This window comes from Typopeltis vanoorti, chromosome 1, assembly GCF_054136105.1.
Source record: "Typopeltis vanoorti isolate ZY-2024b chromosome 1, IOZ_Tvanoo_1.0, whole genome shotgun sequence".
Taxonomy (NCBI): domain Eukaryota; kingdom Metazoa; phylum Arthropoda; class Arachnida; order Uropygi; family Thelyphonidae; genus Typopeltis; species Typopeltis vanoorti.
In genome coordinates this window covers 87,242,501-87,264,337 of record NC_143549.1, presented here as the reverse complement: position 1 = coordinate 87,264,337, position 21,837 = coordinate 87,242,501, and the positions used below count along the sequence as shown (strand labels likewise).

The 21,837-nt window shown below is 36.9% G+C and overlaps 1 protein-coding gene across 1 annotated transcript in view; it reads left to right on the top strand.

The window, feature by feature from the left end:
- Nucleotides 1-21,837, top strand: part of LOC150110179 (uncharacterized) — a 70,986-nt gene that overhangs the window by 38,642 nt on the left and 10,507 nt on the right. The window contains exon 3 of the mRNA XM_090391915.1: nt 17,794-17,909. Within this exon, the coding sequence (XP_090248041.1) occupies nt 17,794-17,909 (116 nt within the window). The remainder of the gene's footprint in view (nt 1-17,793; nt 17,910-21,837) is intronic.

Sequence of the window (21,837 nt, the reverse complement as noted above, 5' to 3'; positions counted from 1 at the left end):
AAAGGTGACAGAGAAAGTGATCCTCGGAAGATTCCAAGCAGAAACAGATAAGTTAGGAATTTTGCCTAATGAACAGTTCGGCTTCCGTAGGGCCCATAGTACAGCTCAACAAGTGCACCGGCTGGTAGAAATCATTACTAAAGGTTTCAACTGGAAACTCAATACAGATGCCATACTTTGTCAAACGCCTTCTCGGCGTCGAGGATCCAAGTTAACCCCCAGAAAAGCTCAGCTATATTGTTTACTAGAAAGAAAATCAATACCATGGAGGATATTTATTTATTGGGAGTAAAGATTCCATGGCAGACTGAAGTTAAATATCTTGGAGTGATTCTTGATAGTAAACTCCTATTCAGCAAACATATTAGTTACATTACCTCAAAGACATCCAACGTCTTAGCACAGCTCTACCCTATGATCAACAGACAAAGTAAACTGGACACGCAAACAAAATTAACAATTTACAAGATGGTAATTCGACCGGTCATTACTTACGCATCCCCAGCTTGGAGCCACGCCACAAACTCAAACATTCTAAAACTTCAGAGATTACAGAATAAGTGCCTGAGGATGATTCTGGATGCCCCTTGGTTTATAAGAAACACCCAGATCCATAGAGAAGTTAAAATCCCTTATATATCTTCCTTTCTCATAAATCCAGCTGAGAAGTTCTTTACCAAGACAAGTAACCATCCAAATCCGTTAATCAAGGAAGCCTCGGAATATAATGAAGAAGAAATCAACAAATATAAAAGACCAAAATCAATCTTAAGTTCAGCTGAACGCAACTAACTTCACTGCCCTCAATGGGCGAGCATACAGCTCACAAACACTCCATTCAAAGTTCTTCCATTACAAGACAAAGGGGAATATGAAAAGCAACTTTGTTTCACCCATCTAGCCAGAAATGTTAATGTTATTATATGTTTGCGTCTGCGTGAAGAAATCGCATCAAATAATCGATAATATGATGAGGAACTGCCTCGTTAAACTGACATATTATCTGCAATCATGATAATATTTCTGATCTTAACATAAAACTCCCGCGTTGTGTTCTTACGTAATCGATCTTGCTCTTACTGGAGCTAGAAATTACACTTATTATCATATAAAAAGCACTTTCAACTATAAATCTGATTTATATTTGTACATTTTAATAGACGCTACCCTGATCAATTGAGACTTTACAATTGTCAACTAATATAGATATTGGGTTCATTGACAGATTACCGTTTGATATTAGCCAGAAAGACTCTTCTTTTCGCTCCTTTCCTCTTTCATACGCACTTAAAAAAGGAAAAAAATAAATAAATACTAAATATAAGACTATTGAAAAAAAAAACACTTTTTTGAGGGGGTCTCAAATTTACAATCATCTTCGAATTTCTAAGTAACTAGACATGATATCTGCTTCTCTTGGAATGGTTACGTTTTCGACTGCATACAATTTGCGCATGCGTTGCACAAAACCAAATGAGTTATTGTTAATATTATCCATACGCTGTAATCATTTAACTTTACGCTTTCTGCTGACAATGAAAATCATTGTCAGCAGATCTTGGTTTTATAAATTACACCAAAGAGAAGTATACAGTGTTTTAAAATCAGTGTATATTTGACTACATGACGATAATGTTCACACACACACACACACATAGCTTTTAATGATGTAGCACGATACATACAATGTTTGGTTCAAATCTACGTGCATTGGATATTTCATCATCTACTGCTGTCCTAAGGAATTAATGTAGGATCTCACTGAAGTGCTGTCACTCCACCCTTAACGAAACACTGAAGAAAATAGACAGATAGTAGAACGGACAATAAAAGAGAGAGAAAAAGAAATTCGAGTGGCCATCAGACTTGGTCCTTTTGGTCCGAGATTCAAAGCAATTTGTCAGATCGACACCGCCTTGACGTCCTACACAAGTATATGCGGATATTGCAATATCCAAGCACACGGTCCATATTGCATTGGATGGTCATAGAAAACTGTTCTTTATAGAGAAACTCTGATACAACAGATGTGGGGCCCGTCATATGCTCTCGAAATTTTCAACTTCTGCGGAGTCCCCAAAGTTTCTCAACAGGCTGTTTTACATTTTATATATATATATATATACAGAAACCAGACGAGATTTTAGCTTCAATCAAAAATATAAGTGTTTCCACCCCCCTTTGGCAACCCCCCCCCCCAAGCACACACTTCCCTTTAACCAACGTCTGGAAGTGGCGTCAGCAATCCTATTATATTCAAAAAGAAGATTTGCCAACATGGCCAACGCTACACTTAATAAAGCTGCAAACGGAGGTCGACGCTGTAATAGCGGCTGCCTCATTCGCAGATCTTTCGGAAGTCAATTTGATTTTGCGAAAACCGAAGAATCGGAGCCTGCCCTTCTCCGACAAACTCGTCCCCCCCTCCTCTCTCTCTCTCACTACCCCAAAACGTTTCTCAATCTTTTCCCCCCTTTCTCCGCTTCTATTTGAAAATGGTTCCTTCGTTTCATCCAGAATAGGTGCATACAAGGAACAGCCGCCATCCTCCGCTAAAAGGCAAGAAGGTTGGTTCAACAGAGATCTTCGTCCAGCAACACCAGTAAGAGGGGAGAGACGGGGGAAAAGGGGAGGGGGAAAAACCGTAGGAAAAAAAGGGCATACGGGAACTTCCGAGCTCTTATTCTGCGCAGCTGCAGAGAAAAAGAGGGGAAGGAAAAGAGACGGATAGAGAACGAGGGGGGGTATGAAAAGGAGGGGAGGGAATGCAGTTGCCAATGATAATTTTGCCCGAGCTGTTGACAGCTAGAAATCACAGTCAATTTCTGCGCCGAAATTACCCAGATAACGAGCGGCAGGAGCGAGCAGGAGAACGTCGGGGGTCGCATATGTTTGCACCCATCTTTCAGGCTTCCGATCTGCTTTTCGATAACTGATTCCTGGCAACGCGCGCGCGGGGTTCCATATTTTTCATGCGCGCGCACAGGTTTCATGGTAAGTTAACTGCTATTTGCGAAAGCAGAAGAGGCTCGTTTCTACGTTAAACCATCATGCAGCGAGAGAGAGAGAGAGAGGTGCGAATAGAGAGAAGGAGCGATCAATGCCTTCCCCCCCCCCTTTCGTTCTCTCCTGCTGCTGCTGCTGCAGTGAGCATAAATTAAAGTGACGGCCACGTAGACTCGGAAAAGCGACGTCTTTGGTAGTGTAATGTATGTATATGCGTTCCTGGTACGGTCTACGATGCTCCTACTCTCCTGGCGATTACAGAAAACAAACTTTAGTGTATAAGGAGGGATCCGAAAAACAGATCGAGGGAACATGTCACATAACGACCTTCGTGCGCGTCGCTTGCCGACTGACGGATGACACAGGGACGCGAAGAAACAGCGGGAGAGGCGAGATTTAATATTCACGAGTGCCGACCTGATTTGCTCTACACCGAGGCAAAGAGTAATCCTTTTCCACAACTCGGCTTATGAGATTTTCTATAGGCCTATATATTAGCGTCACAAATGGCGGGACTGTTATAGAGTTCCAGCCTCTGCCTGCTTTCTAGCTGTGTACTCCAATTGTCTGTCTCGGACTGCTATTCCTGTAAGCCCGCTGTCGACAGCTGGCTAACAAAATCTACATGCCAACTTACCGAGTAAATGGCTGGGATTTAAAGCTGTTAGCGGGATAAAAATGTTTTATCGTAATACTTGGAGAGATGTCGTCGTTTGCTGGCGTTTATGTGTTGCCAGGAAACGCTCTTCTTAGCTAACGGAGCCGAAAAACATTCTAGGCTTTTCTTCGATTCGCTCAAAGGATAATTATGTAGTCACTAAAAACATTTGTTACATTTGAAAGAGATTTAGGCCTGGCTATGATGCTCATTATTTATAATAATACCCCATCGCGATTTCTACGGACGTCTCTTATCCTTTTAGTTTTCTTCTAAATTCCCTTCCCTTTTAAAAGGGCTTTTTGATTTTGCTGGCCTTTTTCCTTACTCACTTAGTGGACTCATTCTTTTACATCATTCATTTAAACTACGTCACTTTCCTTTGTCTGTTAAATTTAACTCGTACGAAAAACTTTGGCCATTTATGTATGCAGCGAGTTATTTTCAATGCTTTTTTTTTTTAATTGTTGGTTTATTTTTACAAGCCAGTTTGCAATAGTTATATTTGGGCTTCTAATTTATCTGAAATGAAAATTGAATTGTTGTAATGCCAAAGTATTTCTTACAATGGTATTCCAACAATGGTTCGTGATATGTAGATTTCAATCCTGAAAAATTGAATGAGTTACAATTTACATGTCTAACAATGCAACAGACAACAATGGTTGACTCTTTGGTTCATTTCAGTTTTTCTTTTTTTTCTTTTTTTTTGGTTCTGTTGTTGTTTATAACATCCTTCTAGGAGGTCAATATCTGTTTATTCGAAATATTAAACCAGTTTTTCAATTTTAAACAAGGAAATGTGTTCTGTAGTTAACATTAGTTTTATGTTAAGTACTGTTGGGACTAAATACTCCATTAACCTTCAAAAATGTACATATTTGCTCATAGTTTCTTGCCCATCAGCAAGATCATTGTATGGTCAACTTGCTTAATGTGGGAAAGTCTTGACCCGGAGCAGAAATGTTTAAGGCGGATTTGCATCGCTGCTCAAGCAGAACCCTCTCGCGTGTAAAGTTTAACTATCTTGTGCAATACTGAATGAATCCTTATAAGACAAACATCGTGTTATGACGAAATGTTTTTTGAGTATCTAAATAACTTTATAAAGCTCTTATTAGATTACACAGCTTAATTCAGTTTCAAAAAATAGCTATCCCATAGGATTTGCTGACAAATATTACGGATGATCGTCTTCAAAAAATTCTGTTGGTTCATGTTTTAGAATTCGGTTTTCCTGGCCACGGGCAAGATTGTGAGCGGAGGGGGGGGGGAAACGTATTTGAAAAGCTCCACGCTATCCTCATATAGCAGCCAAGCGTCTATCGGGAATGCATATCTCTTCAAGACATCCCCATCACGTCTCTCCCACATATTTTATCGAGTCTCATCTTCTCGGCCGACGGCTAGTTTTGTCGACGGGGATGTGTTCTTTTATTGGCACCAGCGTCTGTCTGTGCAGTGCTGATTCTGACCATTCGTCTGCATGTCACTGTCCCTCAGCTGATGTCGGACATGTCATCCCTCTGTCAGGACGAACAGAGTACATCGATAGACTAGAGACTTTTTTTTTTCCCCTTTGCGACCAACCCATACTGGCTGATGCAGCGTGAAGCTTGCGGTCAGATCACAGTCAGAGAATTCGCAATGGCTGAAATATGTGCAGTTAGCAAGTACATATTTACACGTGTCAATGCTCAACCTTCACAAGATTTCTTTTTCTCTTTCTTTCAATAAACGTGCATTCCACTTTCTGTCATTCTCTTTCTGTCTATTTAGCGAATTCTATTTAAAAAAAAAAGATCTAAAATATCCTATTTGTAAAAACGTTAGTAACCAGACAGAAAGACTGACTAAAAGTTAAGCCTACGAAAACGTATAACGTATTTAGAAAAAAAAAAAAAAAAAAAAAATTTAAATCAATAACCTCATTTTTGTGTGCGTGTTTGTTACTGCTTTACCTGTATACGACATGCTATCCTTAATGGTACAAAGTTCTCTGAATGTCTTCATCGTTCTTCTGTCAATCAGGTATGTCCCTGACCTTTTCAACCGTAACTGACATCTAATGTCGCTCTCTTCAAAAGACGACTCGCATTTCATCAACACGATTAACTTGATAGCCACAGAAAGACAGTTGAAGTATATTTAACCCTTAAACACCTATTAAGCAACGACTCAAAGGTTACGTAGTTGATAATTTCGAGGGTAAATCTACGAGTAGGCAACCATCTTGTCATTAAAGTGTCTGTGGAAGGCGTTAAATGGTGATATATAAACAATTTATGAAATTACGATTTATTTTCTGATAGAAATAGCATTTCTTTCTAAGATTCTAACTTTGGCGATAAATTCTACATCGTTCGGAAGAGTCTATCATGCTTCTATAATAACTTCTATATTTAAGATTCTTCCTAATTTTGCAATACTTTCTAATTATAATAATTCTAACAGCAAGATTTGATCAAGTTTTGGCAATAACATTTACTTATAAGATTGCCATTTTGTAAGATTCTATATGTTTTTGCCAAAACTTTAAGTCAACCTTTATTTGCAAGTTTCTGTCACGGTTTGGCAATAAATTCTATTTACGAGATTGTCCTTTTGCGAGAGTCTATTTAATTTTGGCAAATCATATCCCTTCGTAAGATTCTATCTAGTTTTGGCAATCATATCTATTTGCAAGTTTCTATCACGTATACCAGATTGTCGTTTTGAAAGATTCTATCGTTTGCCAACTTCTGGTTATTGTTCAACTTCTAGTTGAAAGTTCTTATTTAGTTTTGCCAAAAACTTCATGTTTTTAGATTCCATCAAATTTTGGGCAATAACTTCTGTTTACGATATTGCTTTTTTTACCAATCGCTTTTGATGAGGTTGCCTTGCCTTTGCCAATTCATCTGTTTGATTCCTTTTATCTTGCATTTCGAGTATCATCTTTTGCCAAAAGAGACTTTCAACTAGAAGTCTGTTATGTAGGTTTGGCAATAACTCTTCTACTTATGAGATTATCATGTATGGCCGTTGCGTATTGGAAGTTATCATGTCTTAGGAAGTACTTCTTTTGGAGAGATTGTCGTGCCTTGTCTTGCCAAATTTATGTCTTCGCGCCCATTACATTTTAGGGATCATCTCCTGCGAATCATTTCTATTTGCAATTTGACATCTTTGATCTTATCAGCTTTGGTAACAATTTTGATTATTAAATTCTAATACAGGCATTAGAAATAAAATTATCATTTGTAAAGAAGATTCATCTATGTATTAAGATGTATCTTAAAACACTAAAAGGTATTAGTGTTCGCATAGAGAAAAACATGAAACACGAGAGCTGTGTTTGTTTGCATTGCAATCCCAGTAATAAATGTAAAAATTAATTTGCATCATTACGAATGCCTCTTCACCCCTTAATCATTAAAGTAGAAGACCACCTTTTCCCCGAGTGATATCTCATACCGAAAATATCTTCCCCCCACCTCAAAGAGTAATGAGACCAGGAGTGAACAAGCAATAAACGATGACATTTGCCAGCACTTCTCTACCATCGGCACATACCCGAGAGACCGAGAGACCTATTATACTAACTTAGCATCTTAATTCTGCCTGAGAGTTACCGTAAATAATTTGGCCACCTAATAGCTACTTAATAGACGTACAGAGAGTTCGGCGGAAGATTAAAATAAACCAAACCCTTTCGTTCGGATGAATTATTGGCTCCATTTCAGATGGAAATGAGATGTGTGGCGACAGATATACTGACCCCCGTCCCTAATGTCACAGTTTCTGCCATAATGAGACTCGATTATTTGTGCCATTAAGTTCTACTATGTATTGATGGATATTGTATGAGCTGTTAAAGCTATATACGGCTCGTTTTAATTCACACATTAGCTGAGAATCTGCTTACAATGTGCATACATTTTAGCGAATCAATTGCATGACCTTTTCACATTGTATGCACTGAACTTATTTCACTAATTACACCTGTTACTGCTCGCTCTGCTGATGTAGGTAAAGAGACTGCTGCTAAATAATCCACGTAGAATCGATTCCTGTGCAAGGTGGACATCTCTTGGTATGCAACGCCCACATTGTTGAATATTATCACCTCTACTTCCTGCACTTAATGTCTGATGCTCAGTTCTGTCTTCCGGTTCCTTCCTCTGTCAGTGATTTTATTAATTCATTCTTCCTTTATGTCTATCTCTTTTTTTTCCCTCTCTCTCTCTCTCTCTCTCTCTCTCTCTCACGCACACACATCGTTCCTATTGTTTTACCCCTTTCCAATAATTTCATTTTCTTATTCATGCCTTTGTTTTCTTCTCTCTTTTGCGACTTCTATTTGTTTTTCTTTTTTAGAAGTATTTTTCTAAAATAATAAATGTCTATTATTTTTTTTTGTTTTGTTTTTTTGTCACTACGTGATCCTTTGTAGCAGTGCCACTATGGGTTGGACTAATTTGAATGAAATTTGGTATTTTTAAATGGTCATAAATATTGGCTATTTGCCGAGCAATTTCAGGTTTGATTAAAATCGGCCGAATGTTGGATACAAAATTTCATGAAACAGTAATAACCTAAGATCATCTGTTTAACAATGATCATTGGCGTTATCACAGCAATGCATTCTTCTGAATAAACTAAATAATGAATTCTCTCCTTGTTTTTATGAATACTTCGAGGATAATAGTGGGTACTATTTCACTATTATATACCACTAAAGCCTTTATGGTAGGACCTTAAAATACAAAGCCAGTATCTAAAATACAATAGCACTTTATTTCAAAGGGCTTTAAATAAATCCCAGATTGTTTTTCAACGTCCATATTCTAAACTTCAATTATAGTTTTATTTATTTATTATTTTTTTTTATTATGAACCGTCATCACAACTTCTACAATACCTGACCTTCTATTGCTATAGTTTAGCTTAAAACTGCAGTCTGATAGCGATATATCAATTTCCAGTTCTTCGTAGAATTCACTGAATTCTACATTTGCCTTTCTTCCTTTTTTGTAGAATAATCTTTGGTTTATTTTGTTTTTGTAAGTAATCATTTAGGTGATTGTAATATATTTCAAAGTGCTACATTCAAAACGTAATAAAAATTTCAATCAAATAAGGATTTATAAAAATAAAAAAAATAGAGATATGCACTTTTCCTGGATTTTGGAATATTTTATCTCCAATTTGTCAGAAATAATAGCGAATTTTGATGTAATTATTATGGTTTAATGGCCCATGTGCAACTGATGCGATCCCTAAGGCAGCTTGTAGTAGTTCAAAATGAATGGCATTATTTTAAACAAGTTTGAACATGTCATATATCAAATAATATAACACAAACCGGTATGTTAGTCCTTACTTGTAGTTGCACTTGGAATCTCTGATATTTAAGAGAACGTAGATCAAAAGTGAGCTTCTTGATCACCGATGCTTGTGTCGTAAAGTTAATTTCACTCAATGGATTAAGGAAAAAGGCCGATATGACATTTGGTATGCTAGTGATTTGACAATGATGATGTGCCTGTACCATCCCACCGCGGGGAAAACTCCTCTCCCAAATGCCAGAGAGTTGGATGTACTTCCCCTATGGTAACCCAGCACATTTTAGGAAATTTTGCATTTGTGTGTTTGAAAAACAAGCACAAAGACCCATGCGTACCGTGAAATTCGAAACAGCAACCTCTTGGCTGGAGTGCAGATACGCTTACCACTCAGCCTACCAGGCCGGCGCCAGTGATTTGAAGTGAGCCAAGTGATCTTGTGATAGATTGTTACTTCTGTTTGCGCATATCAATAAACAGAAAGATTGAATGATAGTATTAGAGATTTTAATTTATGACTCTTATCGGAATTGTTTGGATCTCGTCTTGAGTGGAACTTGATAGCTCCAGGAACGAACATTTTTTGCTTTTAGAAATAAGAACGCAAAACAGAAGTTCCTACTGATTCCTTGAAAAAATTCAACCCCCCCCGGTTAAAGCACTGAGCAAAACTTATCAGCATTCCATACTTATTCGCAAGATTCGCGAAACTTTCAGATAGCCGATAGATATTCGGATTTCCATCCAATGTTCAGTGGGTTCGTATCTCACAGAAGGCATGGATGTTTGTGGTATCTTTAAGTGATAAATGGATTTCATAGACTTGAAGTTGAAAAAAAAAAAAAGCCCATTTTTGGTCTCTTTGGGTACAATTATTAGATCACGTAAGATTTTGATTATCTACAGCCCTAAAAGTTATAGAGATTCATGTTTTAAGACTCACTTTTGGATTAAGTATTAGTCAAGTATTTGTTAGTATTATCATCCCTTAATATTGCTCATTCGAAACTCACATTATTAGTGGCTAAAATTCTCAAAACTTACAACAATAATCTATTGTTTCAGTATTTATTTATCGTTGATGGATTAGTTCCTCAATTTTGCTGAAATTTTGTTCGTATTGTTGAACAACAATAGATTAAAACAGTGAATAATGATTATTGATATGCCTTCAGGTAGGAGATGAAGTTCATAGCTCAGTACGAGACCACCATTCTATTTATTGGAGGCATGAAGCGGCTCGGAAAAAGGTATACCATGGTTTGGTCACTAGCGCAGATTTTCCCGATAAATAAATAAAAAAAAATGTAAATGTAATAAACCTATAGTAGATTACTACCGTTTATGGTAGTAATCTACTATAGGTTTATAATCTTTCATAGGTAGGAGCTACAAAAAAAATGTATGTTGCAAATGACACAATCGATAAACTGTCCTCTACGTAAGCAAAAAACGACGTATAACTGCGTCAATATACAAGAATACTGTTAAGAAGCATACCTGTTGTTGTCTGGAATAATTTCCCTAGGTGCTGCTAATAAAATATCTTTATCCATCTCTCTCTCTCTCTCCATGTTTATATCTTTATTAATTCTTCTTTTTTTTTTTTTTTGTATTTCTTTATTAGCTCATTTTTTTCGCGATATACATTATACATTTGCACATTAGCTTGCTCTTATAATTTTTCTTTTCTGTCTATTGCGGAAAGATAATGCCATGAAAGCTTTTTTTTTTCTTTTTTCTTTTAGTAAAAAAAAAGTCTATCCAAGTCTTTAGTCTCGTATTTTTATTCTATTGGTCGGATGAAATTCTCATTCGAAGCAGTCTCTATCTACCTATCTCTCCTCCCTCTGTACCTCCAGATTTTTTTTTTTTTTTTCAATTCGCTCTCTCTCTCTCCTCCTGAACTAGTTACCGGAAGTTCTGTTCAGAGCCATTACTGGGCATGTCTAAGTGCTCCTTGTGAACTTTAATCAAGAGTGGATTTCATTAAGACAGAAAGGCACATTAACTTACTAAAGTCCATTGGTAATGTCGTTACCTGACGTTGTAGGTGGCTGACGATGAAAAGACCGCTAGCGTTCAAAACATCGCTAATGTCTGTGAAAGTTTTGCCTCTCTGATAAGCACGGTCACCCCGCAGTGAATATAAAGCCTTCTTAATGCCGGGCTGTAATGAGTGGTGGTTTAGCTTACTTTCCTTATGTGGCTAAGGAGTAATCAAGATGTCCTATCATTTTGTATGGGGGTGCTATTGGTCTGGAAGATTCAAATTGTGTAGAGCTAATGGTAACTTGTATGGGCAAACTTTCTTAACGAACGTCTTCCCTCACTTTTTTCTTCATCGTTCTTTTTTCCCCCCTTTTTTTATTAGCACTGTTTCTTAGCTGTAATAGCTTGGCATGGTTAGTTCTATTTTCTTTAGCCGAATAAGAGAATGAAGGGGAGAGTGAATAACGACTTATATGTTCTATTTACTTAAAAGAAAGAGGAGTCATTTCTGTTCTTCTGACAAGATAAGCTTTCACCATGGGGGTCTAACAGCATTGCACTTACTGACTAACTGTATTGCTATTCGCTATTTTTTTTTCCTTAATGATAGGCGTGGAATATGCATAACTATAAAAGAGGATAAAAATAATTTTAACAATTCATTCTCAACTAAACTAATATAACTTTCAATTTAAAAAATGTTAAAATAACTCGTGGGTATGGTATTTATGTATCATATCCCATAATTCCTTTTTTATAACATTTAAGTTGGAATTAGCAACTTTTAAATAATACCGAAGAGTCATATGAACAGGAGCATGACATCTAAAATTTAACACACACAGTCCAAGATGGAAACGAACTTATAGCCATTGCACACCAAATCCAATATGTTTTCTGATAATGCCGCAATCTATAAAACGCTGTAATTGTTTAAACGCTACGGAACTGTGGTCCATTTAAGAACTCCATTTGGTGTGTGTGCGGTGTGGTCGTCCAGTTCGATAAACAATACAATCGCCTTCTTCTATTGTGATGTTCCATTATCAGAGCAATTGAACATAGAGCCTTTTAGGTCTATGCATTTATAGACTTCGCCCATCTATTGTGATTTGTGGACATATATTGATGATTGGTTTTACCAGCATCATAATATTTATCAAGATAATTTATTTTATTTTATTGAATATTATAATAACTTATAATTTAATTTATAAAACTATTAAATAAACAAAATAGCATTTTACATTTCTAAAAATAAATAATACACCTTTAATTATTTTATATCATAATTTTATAATAAATTCATGACAAGTTAGATATGCAATGTTATCCCCGTGTGGTTGCTGGGATAAGAATAGCAGCAATGTAGCTAATGCATGTCGACGAGGCGACTAAAATTGGTACCCTTGGAGGGTAATGGATGGCAATGCTGTAGCCAATGAAGTTCTAACTGAGGCTCTGCTATTGCTGTTACCCTTCTGCCATGATCAGAGTTTTAATAGCTAAATAACACCTTATCCTTACACTGTCCTCTACAGACAACGGGGAATATGAAAAGCAATATTGTTTCGCCCCTTTAAGCCAGTCCTTATCCTTATATAAGGACTATAAAGATATGCAATGTGGTCGTAAGGAGTCCTTTTTAGGACTTCCAGGGTAACGAATGGCAATGCTGTAACCAATGAAGTTTTAACTGAGGCTCGGCTGTTGCTGTTACCCAGCCATGACTAGAGCTTTTAGCTCAATAACACCCCATCCACACAGATTTTCTTCATTCTGATGACGGGATAAAGAGTCAAGGACTCAGTCCATCTACCAGTTCTTTTAAGAACTTAAGAAATGTAATGTAATAACATCGATTTATTCTAATCCTGAAACGGATTTTGCAGCATGTAAGTTGCCTAATAATTCTTCTACAGAAAAAATGCAACTAATTATGAATAAAATTGAGATCGGGCGACAAATTATATTTAATATATGTTTTCTATTTCTTGAAGTAATTCTGTGTTCTACGAGAAAACCGAAATCTGTTCCCTTTGCTCGGTGATATGGAGCCGAGCCAAAGAGATAGAACCTTGTTTCACCTGCGTGCCACATGAGCACAACTCTTCTATGAGGTTTTTATTCCAATACCATTACGTGAACGTTATATATGATCTCCGATAACACTATTTCTTTTCTCTTTTCCCCCTTTTTACCTTCCAATAAGTTGCTAACACGAAAAAAGTAATGTCAACCTTATCTTACGACTTACGTTAAAATTAGATGACCTTGTAGCGTCCGTGATCAATCCTTGCACAGGCGCACGGAATGGAAGGTGAATTGGATATTCGTCTTGAAATAAAGTTGGTTTCTGTGCCCATTCAAAGGCCACTGGATTCCGATAGATTGGAAGAAAGAGGTTGACTTGGTTGAATACATATCTTCTCGAATTACTTTATTCTAAAGTGTATTAGTTATTATATTTTGGGAGAAATTAAAAGTATGTTTAATATTCTATATAAATAAATAAATATTATGTTATAATTCTTATTATTATACATTATGAGAAGGTATCTTCAAAATTTTTAAAAATTAATAATACACCTTTAATTATTTTAAATCATAATATTATAATTTATGTATGACCAAAGTAGCAACATGCTGGTTTTGGAGATGCGGTGATTGATTCATTCAATCCAATACTCTTGGAGGGTAATGGATGGTAATGCTGTAGCCAATGAAGTTCTAACTGAGGCTCAGCTATTGCTGTTACCCTTCTGCCATGATCAGAGCTTTAATAATAGCTCAATAACCTTATCCCTACACTGCCCACTACAGATAACGGGGAATATGAAAAGCATTCTTGCTTCGCCCCTTTAAGCCAGTCCTTATAAGGATATAAGCAACATGCTAAGCCTAATACGGCATATTTGCATCTGTATGTCTTTGAAGCAAGTAATCATTTTCATTAAGCCTTATTCGGAGTTTTTTTTTTTTTTTTTTCTCAGTGTGTGGGACCAAGCATAGGTCAGAAGGTACGAAGGCATTACCCGACACACGCAGAGCACAGGCGGAATGTGTGACGAATTACACTGATAATCTTCCGAAGACTTGTAATATTCAGTCTCGAAAGTTGGGAAAATTGCCCTGTTCTGGTGTTAGAAGTTCTTTGGCCTTGCTTTGGGGCGCGTTACAGTTGGCTTCACGTCTTGGTGCCCACCCAATTTTAGTTACGGGGGAGAGCACTGAAGAAACGGGGGTGGGGAGAAGAACATGTAGTGAACACTACTACAGGAAATTTTGATTCTCTTACAGTACAGTAGCTACAGACAAGACATGGGAGGGGTAACAGCAAAATTTCTTTACTGCACAAGAAGCAATAAATGCATCCTCTGTAGCTAATCTCCTGGATTATCGATGTAATACATCATATTCATTTAAACAGAGCTTTCTATGCGTTTGTTTGTCGTTAAAGGAAGGCTTCAGTGAATATACTTATCAGCATTTTCAAAGCTTGATTGATTTCTTTCAAAGGCGCTCTCGTGTATGTGTGTGTGGCACTGGTTTCTAGGGGAAAAGACCACTTTTCAATCGGCTTGTTAAGAAAGGCGATGAAGGGAAACCTTAGCACATATCTGTACACGAGCGAGACTGGTTTGGGAATGAGCCGTGGACGAGATAATCGGGAACTCCCTTGTTAATGTGGGAACATTTGTGATATCGAACTGATAGGCGCACAGCGGTGCGTATATTCCAATGTTCGCTAATAATTTTGTTGTTATTCGCATCCACTAACTCAGGTGATTAGAAATCTTAAATAATCCCCAAAGCACTTAATAGAATCGTAAAAATATCGCCATCGTTGTTTGTATTAAGTGCGCCAATCTATCCTTTTAAACGATGCAACTACAAACGTGAGAATAAATGTAACAAGTGAGTAGGACACTGATGATTACAATTTTGCAACGAAAAGCAACATTGGATACATTGATCTCTCAATTTTGAAAAATCGCGTGTATTTCTTGTGTTATTAAGAGAGAAAGAATAGGATATTGATTATGTAAGAAAATGTCATGTTTTTAATTCTGATTTAACTATTAATTTTGTTTTCTACCTCTTTCTCTCTCTCTCTCTCTCTTCTTTGCTATCGCGTTTCCTCCTCTCTTTCCATCAGTTTTTCCATTATACAATATACTGTTCTCTCTATCCAACTTCTTTCATTTTCATTTACTTTCTACTTTCTTTAGTCTATCATTGATTCGTTTCATTTCTACGTCTTTCCGAAAGTTATCCATAAAAGCCTCTTTTATCTATCGCTCTATCAGTATGTCTGTCTATCAAAAAAAAATTAAAAAGATAATATCTACCATCTGTCTTTCTCTCTTTTCGTTCTTTCTCTATTTGACTATTTATTTTCTCTTTTTCTTCAGTCACTCTTTACCAGCCACCCTCTCTCTCTCTCTCTCTCTCTCTCTCCTGTTAATTCTTATGTAGTTTTGTCCGTTATTTTTAGCGTCAATTATCAATAGAGATTCCAAATCCTCTTCCAATAAGCGATTTTGAATCCGTAATATTTCCAAAAAGAAATAGCACATTAATTGTCATCATCTACCTTGTCTACCATCCATAAAATGTTCCAATAAGAAAATAGGTCAAGAAAGAATGTACTTTATCTTGACATTCATCAACAAAGTTGGACAGAAATACATCGATTCAGTATTTTAGCATAAAACATCTTGTTCGCATTCTTCAGTTCGATATCCTGTATTAAAGTTTAAGAAGATGATGATTGTGATCGAATAAAAAGGGAAAAAAACTTTTAAAAAAGTGAAATGTAGGCCATCGTTGCATATTGTAATGCTATCTGTAATGGCCTCTGTACAGGAATGAAAATGAGCTCATACCTATACGTACGTATGTAGGCATTAATGTCCTACAAAAGATGCAGTTAAGCCTCGTTAGTTGTGGACAAGGTTTTCTGGTAGCTACCGGTTATTAACAATAGTTTATCGCTAGTTTAGATTTGTTTATGCATTTTTCTCTTTTGTATTGTCGTATAAAAAAAAAAATACAGTGAGACTTCTATAGAGGGTTTCGTTGTGAGAAGAGACAAGTCTGCTTATACACAGATGTTGTTGATTGATCTTTTTTATGAGAACAAAGCACAAGGAGGACAATTCAGTAGCCGAGTGTAGTGAGTAAGCCTAACCCTATTCACAAGGCTCGCATGATCCTCAGTGTTGCATGAAAATGTGCCACGGATTCTTCGCACGTCTGACTCATCTCCGGTCATTGATGGTATCACGTTCTGTTCAAGTTGTTTTTCCTGACCCCCCCCTCCCCCCCCGGTATTCTCCTTTTATTTTTTTTTTTCCTTGTCTGCCACCAATTTTACTAACACAAGAATCAATTGGCGTGTTTACCAGAGGGTTGTCTAGCATTGCCACGAAAACATAGCAGGAAAAAGTTGTGCTGTTGAGTAATAATAGTTACTAAGAACATTATCGAATTCAGAAATCTCACTGAAGATAAACAAGTTCGCTGTACTGGGAATACGCGAAAGTAGGTGGAGTATAGTTGGTATTTAAGAATTCGTTAGATTAATTTTCATCCGCTTTTCTTGTGGACAAGTATGTCGTGCCAACACACACACACAGGATGTGTGCACTGTTCTTGAAGTAAACACGTTTTGGATTCGAAACATGAAATAAGAGCAATAATTGTTTCCTTTCTGCAACAATCGAGTCCACGTACGATTGTGTGTTTAGGTGTTTAGCATCACGCTATCATGTTCGCGCAAGAACCCACGTGCTCAAACAATGAGAACAGGAAATATGGTACGTTTTTGCTGGTATTTTTGCAGAGAGTTTATAAATGGGAACAATTTATTAAGTTCAGAACTTACAATGAATAATTTCTATCTGTTATTTTACCATCGAAATGTAATTAGCAAGTAGGTAAAACCAGAGTGTCAATTTTTTTTTTGTTTTGTTTTTTTTGTTTGTTTCTATGAAGGGAAAAAAGTTAATCGTTCCAGAGAAATATAATAGTGCCCTCTATGAATCAGGTGCAGAACTATCATCTATTTTTATGTTAGGGAGTTTGATTGTTATGTGAGATAGATAGGTCAATTTTATATTATTTCTGTCAACTATTCTACGATAGGTTTTTTACGATGAAACACAAGAATAGCAATAAAAAAAGAAACAGTACTAGCTTCAGAAAAATCCTTAGAAATGCTCCTTATATTTCAGAAAGGGATTCGAAGTCCGGCCTTTCGGACCCAATGGGACAAATGCTGTTAAGTCTTTACCTTAGCCACAGACAGGTGAATCAATTGATGGTTGGTTGGTTGTTTTTGATTTAATGGTCGAAGCAACTCAAGGTATGAGGCCAGTATATTATTTTTAATTGCGTGTGTATCTTACGGCTGGTTTATCCGTTTTACGAACAAAACAAAAATTGAATTTTGTGGAGGAAAAACTTCTCCACCTCGTATGAGATCGGCTAATTCATTTTTAATTGAAAATTCCTGATAAAGATTCCTTGGGACGGGATTCGAACCTAACCAAAGGGCATCGTTAATACCCACTGAGCTACGAAAACTCTTGACGGCTGTGTGTGCGCGCGCGCTCACGTACTTATGATTATTTAAATATTCGATATTGTTTTCCTTCTTTTAATTGGCAAAGCATGAGATATTCTAATAATATTATATGCGTCATCATTGAATACTGAATTACATGATTACGTTCTGCTATTTATTCCATAAATTTCATGTATTTTGAGATTCTTATTAAAGTGTCATTTTTCTCTGTTTAATAGGCTAACGGATTTGATCTGAAAGATAATCTTGAAGCCTGGAGAAGTTTGCCGTACGCAGCTTCGATGTATTATCCTTACGACTCAGCAGCTTTAGCTGGTTACCCTTTTCCTAATGGGTGAGTGCATTTAATTGATTTTATTTCTTTTAAACGAAATAAAAACTCACCAATCTTAGTGGTGTTAAACTTATTTTGAATCATACTAAAGTTAAAATTATAATTTGTTTACGCTTACTGAGGGGGATTAGTGTTAAAAGTATCTTGAATTTCAATTCAAATATTCGTTTTTATATTGGTTAAATTCAAGAGAATTTTAGCCCCAAGAACATTCGGATTGGAGCTAATAATTTAAACTATTAAATACATTTAGCCTTATTGAGTTAAAGTTAGTGTGAATGTATAACAACAAAGTTCTTTGATAAGAGGAAAAAAAAAAGTGTGGAAATTTTTTTTTTTATCTGACTCGTAAATGATTCATGGCGATGGGATTCTGTTAAATACTTTTCTATGGTTCCAAAAACCTTTAAAATATTGTCAGCTAACACTGATAATCGCCGCATTGACTTGCTAAAAAGAAGAAAAAAAAAATCAAAAGTTGCCACAGTTGACGTTAATCCCGAACAATTTTTCGAATTCCAGTAACAGTAAGACGTACTCTTAAGGGAGGGTTGTATTTACCCCAATTATCCTTTCTTCGATTTCGGAAAAACAGGAAAGAAACAAGGAAACTGTTGTAATAAACATGATCCAAGCCAAATCAAGCCATGTATTGAACAGATGTAGGCCAGCAAGCTTTTATTTTTCATTTGCCAACATTACAGACGGAATTATGGGAAAGAAACGAAGAAGAAAGCTTCAGAGCGGAACACACTTTACCGAGTTAAGCTCAGCGATGGGGATTTCGCGTAATGAAGCACGGCACTTGGCTGAACAGATTCTTTACTCGTTCCCCACTCCAATTTTTCACCGGTTGCAAGCTAAATAATGGGATAAAGTGGGAGAGGGTGGCATCTTCTTCAGACAACACGGCAACTTTTTATTTGATCACAAGCGGCTGGTTAGAATTTTTTTTTTTTTTTTTCTGTTTTCGGCGCGTTGCTCTTCCGTCATTTGACATTTGTGCTGGAATCTTGAAGCAGAGAATCATGACGCTAAACTTGCTTGATGGGGATCAACTTGAGCGTTTCTTTGTTATTAGGGAGACGGGAAAGAAAAAGGGGGGCTAAAGGGGGGGGGAACAGAAACTCTTGCAGATGTTGGTTTTAACCGCTCTCTGATATAAAGATACGGCAATTCAAGTAATGATTTGGACTTCCTCTTTTTTTTTTTTTTGTCCTTTTTTTTTTTATTACTGAAGCTCCGTAGACGACTCTGATGTCAAATATACTACACTTTATTCTGACCATCCGTCTGTGAAAATAAAAACGCAGCTTGTAACAACAAGTTGGGAATGGTATCGGCGGGAGATATCAGTTAGATAGCTGTACGGCTTTCTCTCGAAAAATGACAAGAGAATGGAAAGATACATCGGGGCTTATAGACGCAAAATACACGGATAATTAGCAAGAAGATCGAGAGATACCGGTGTCACTGAAGATAAAAAGCTTCATCTATTGCATTTGAAAATGAAGCATTCGAAGAAACCCATCCCGTATACGCCGATATAAGATTTTTTTCTTTCTTTGGTGAATGAATTCAAAAAAGTGGTCATTGAATAGATAAGTTCTGTTTGTTCATTCAAAAAAAAAAAATTGTTTTTTTTTCTTATTAGGCACCTTTTTTATCTGTTTTCTATAAGTGTGAAAAATTTCGGCGAAGTGATCTACGAGCATTGACGTTAATTTTTAAAATTATTTTTAATCATCGCCATCCATAATTTTTGTCTTTCACGAGTATCCTGAAATGACGCATGCTCAGCAATCCTGCCAATTTCAAAACTGAAATGTGATTCATTTCCAACAGGGATATTTATGATCATTAACTTCGAACAATAAACTTTATAATCAGTAATATCTCTTTGAAATGGTGTAAACTGATATTATGGATCCATTCGTATTTTATAGCCAAATATAGAAAGAAACTTAAGAATCGGGAAATATACCGTGGCTTATGAGAATGTAACCTTCGACATGGAGTTGCCAGTATGCAGAACTTAAAAGATATGAGCTCGGGCTAGGAACCCGTATGTTCGCCTTTTATTAGTAATTATTACTAGACTGACAGCTGTTTTCAACTGTTGGTCCTCATAAGAGATCAGGTAGAAACGCAAAGACCGACTGATTTATTAAAGCCATACTGAATAATAGTCAGATATGTCCACGTTCTTTTAGGAGTCGTCACTTTGTGTCGCAGTAGGGCTAATTTCTTCGTTGAATATCAAAATCATTCATGGCAATATTCCTACTCGTTTTTATTGAGCTATAATTGATTTTAATTCATTCAAACTGTTAAAACTGAACAAAGCCAGAAGGAGAGGATTAAAATCCAGAGAATGTACGATTCCATTTAGTACTCCCCCCTTTGAAAAGACTCGAGGTTCGAATCCCGTCTACTGCGTGAGAAACCTTAGGTGAGTTATCCGGTCTCACATGAAGGTGCAGGGTTTTTCTCCCGGAAACTGGTTTTTCGTCCCTCAAAACAGGCAAACCGGCCTGTGAACACACAGATCTGCAGTCCTAAACACTTGCCCTTAGGGTATGTAGCAGGAGGAGTAGAATGCTAACGGATTAATTCGCCTTGACCCTTAATTAGGGGAGTCTACTCATAATTTTCTATTATAAGTTGAGACAGATAACTAATATAATCCGAAGAACGTGCTCGATACTCCTTCGTGATACTTCAGGCTTTCGATAAGCAGTGTAGGGGTCTCACATCAGCCAATGAAAATCATGTGAAAATTAAAAAAAAAAAAAAAAATCAGATTTAATTATTACAGTCTTTCAATTTAAACTGCTCAGAGTAATCAAGTTTTAATAATTATAATATTTTCGTGTTTAACTGTTAAGTGACAACTGGTAGTTCAAATTATGGAAAGATCACACACACAGATGGAAAAACAGATGGTTTCATGTGACCGGCGTGTTCTCATTAGACGGAAACAACCGACAAAAGCAACCGTAGCGGAATCGAACTCCATTTTACTTCTATTTTTTTTATACGTTTTAACGTTTTTGATTTTTGCATCCACACAGATGTCTGCACTCACTCCGGATAAAGCTATTTGCCGAACAGCTAGTTAGTGAGGTTCATACCTCACGAGAGGTAGCAATGGAATGCATCTGTGTGACATCGCGTGCTTGGTAACAACAAACACATTCTCCTATCCTCCTGTTACAACAATTATACTGCCAGGAAGACAGGATAGACTACATTGATAACATAGGGATTTTAGAAGGAAAGGGATTTAGTGTAATAGATAAAAAAAAGGGGGGGTACAACGTTTTTTTTTATACATATTGAGCAAATGCTAGTTTTATCTATTAAAGAACTTCCCAACATTCCATAGTTTGACATTTCACGCCCCCCCCTTTACTTCCTTTTCCCCAAACAAAGCATTTCGAACAGAGGGATTATGAATAAGGGCTGAAAAAAGCCAACGTGTTGATCAGAGAAGAGACAGCTGTCCACATGAGGGGAAAACTAAAAATAACTCCCACTTCTCCCCCCCCCCCATACTTTCTGTCGCTGAGTGATCACACGTGCTGCGTTCATATTACTTGATGAGGACTCTACTTACCTCTGCCGATCCCTCTGTCACACAACCTGCGGTCTTCAATAAGGTGACGAACTTAAGTCAATACGAAACCAGCAGTTGACTCTTCCTCTGGATTTTCCCCTCCCGTCCTCCCCCTCCTAGCAAATCACAGTAAGGGAGGGAGAGAAGAGAGAAGTGGGATGGACGCATAGAGGAGTGGATTTCTCTCTATTGAAAGTGGTTAACGTACAGCAGCCTTGTTTACACAAATGTGGTAGGAGCTTGTGGGGATGAAACGTTGTAGAGAGATTGATATTTGGGCGGGCCGGGGGGGGAAACACAAACCGTTAG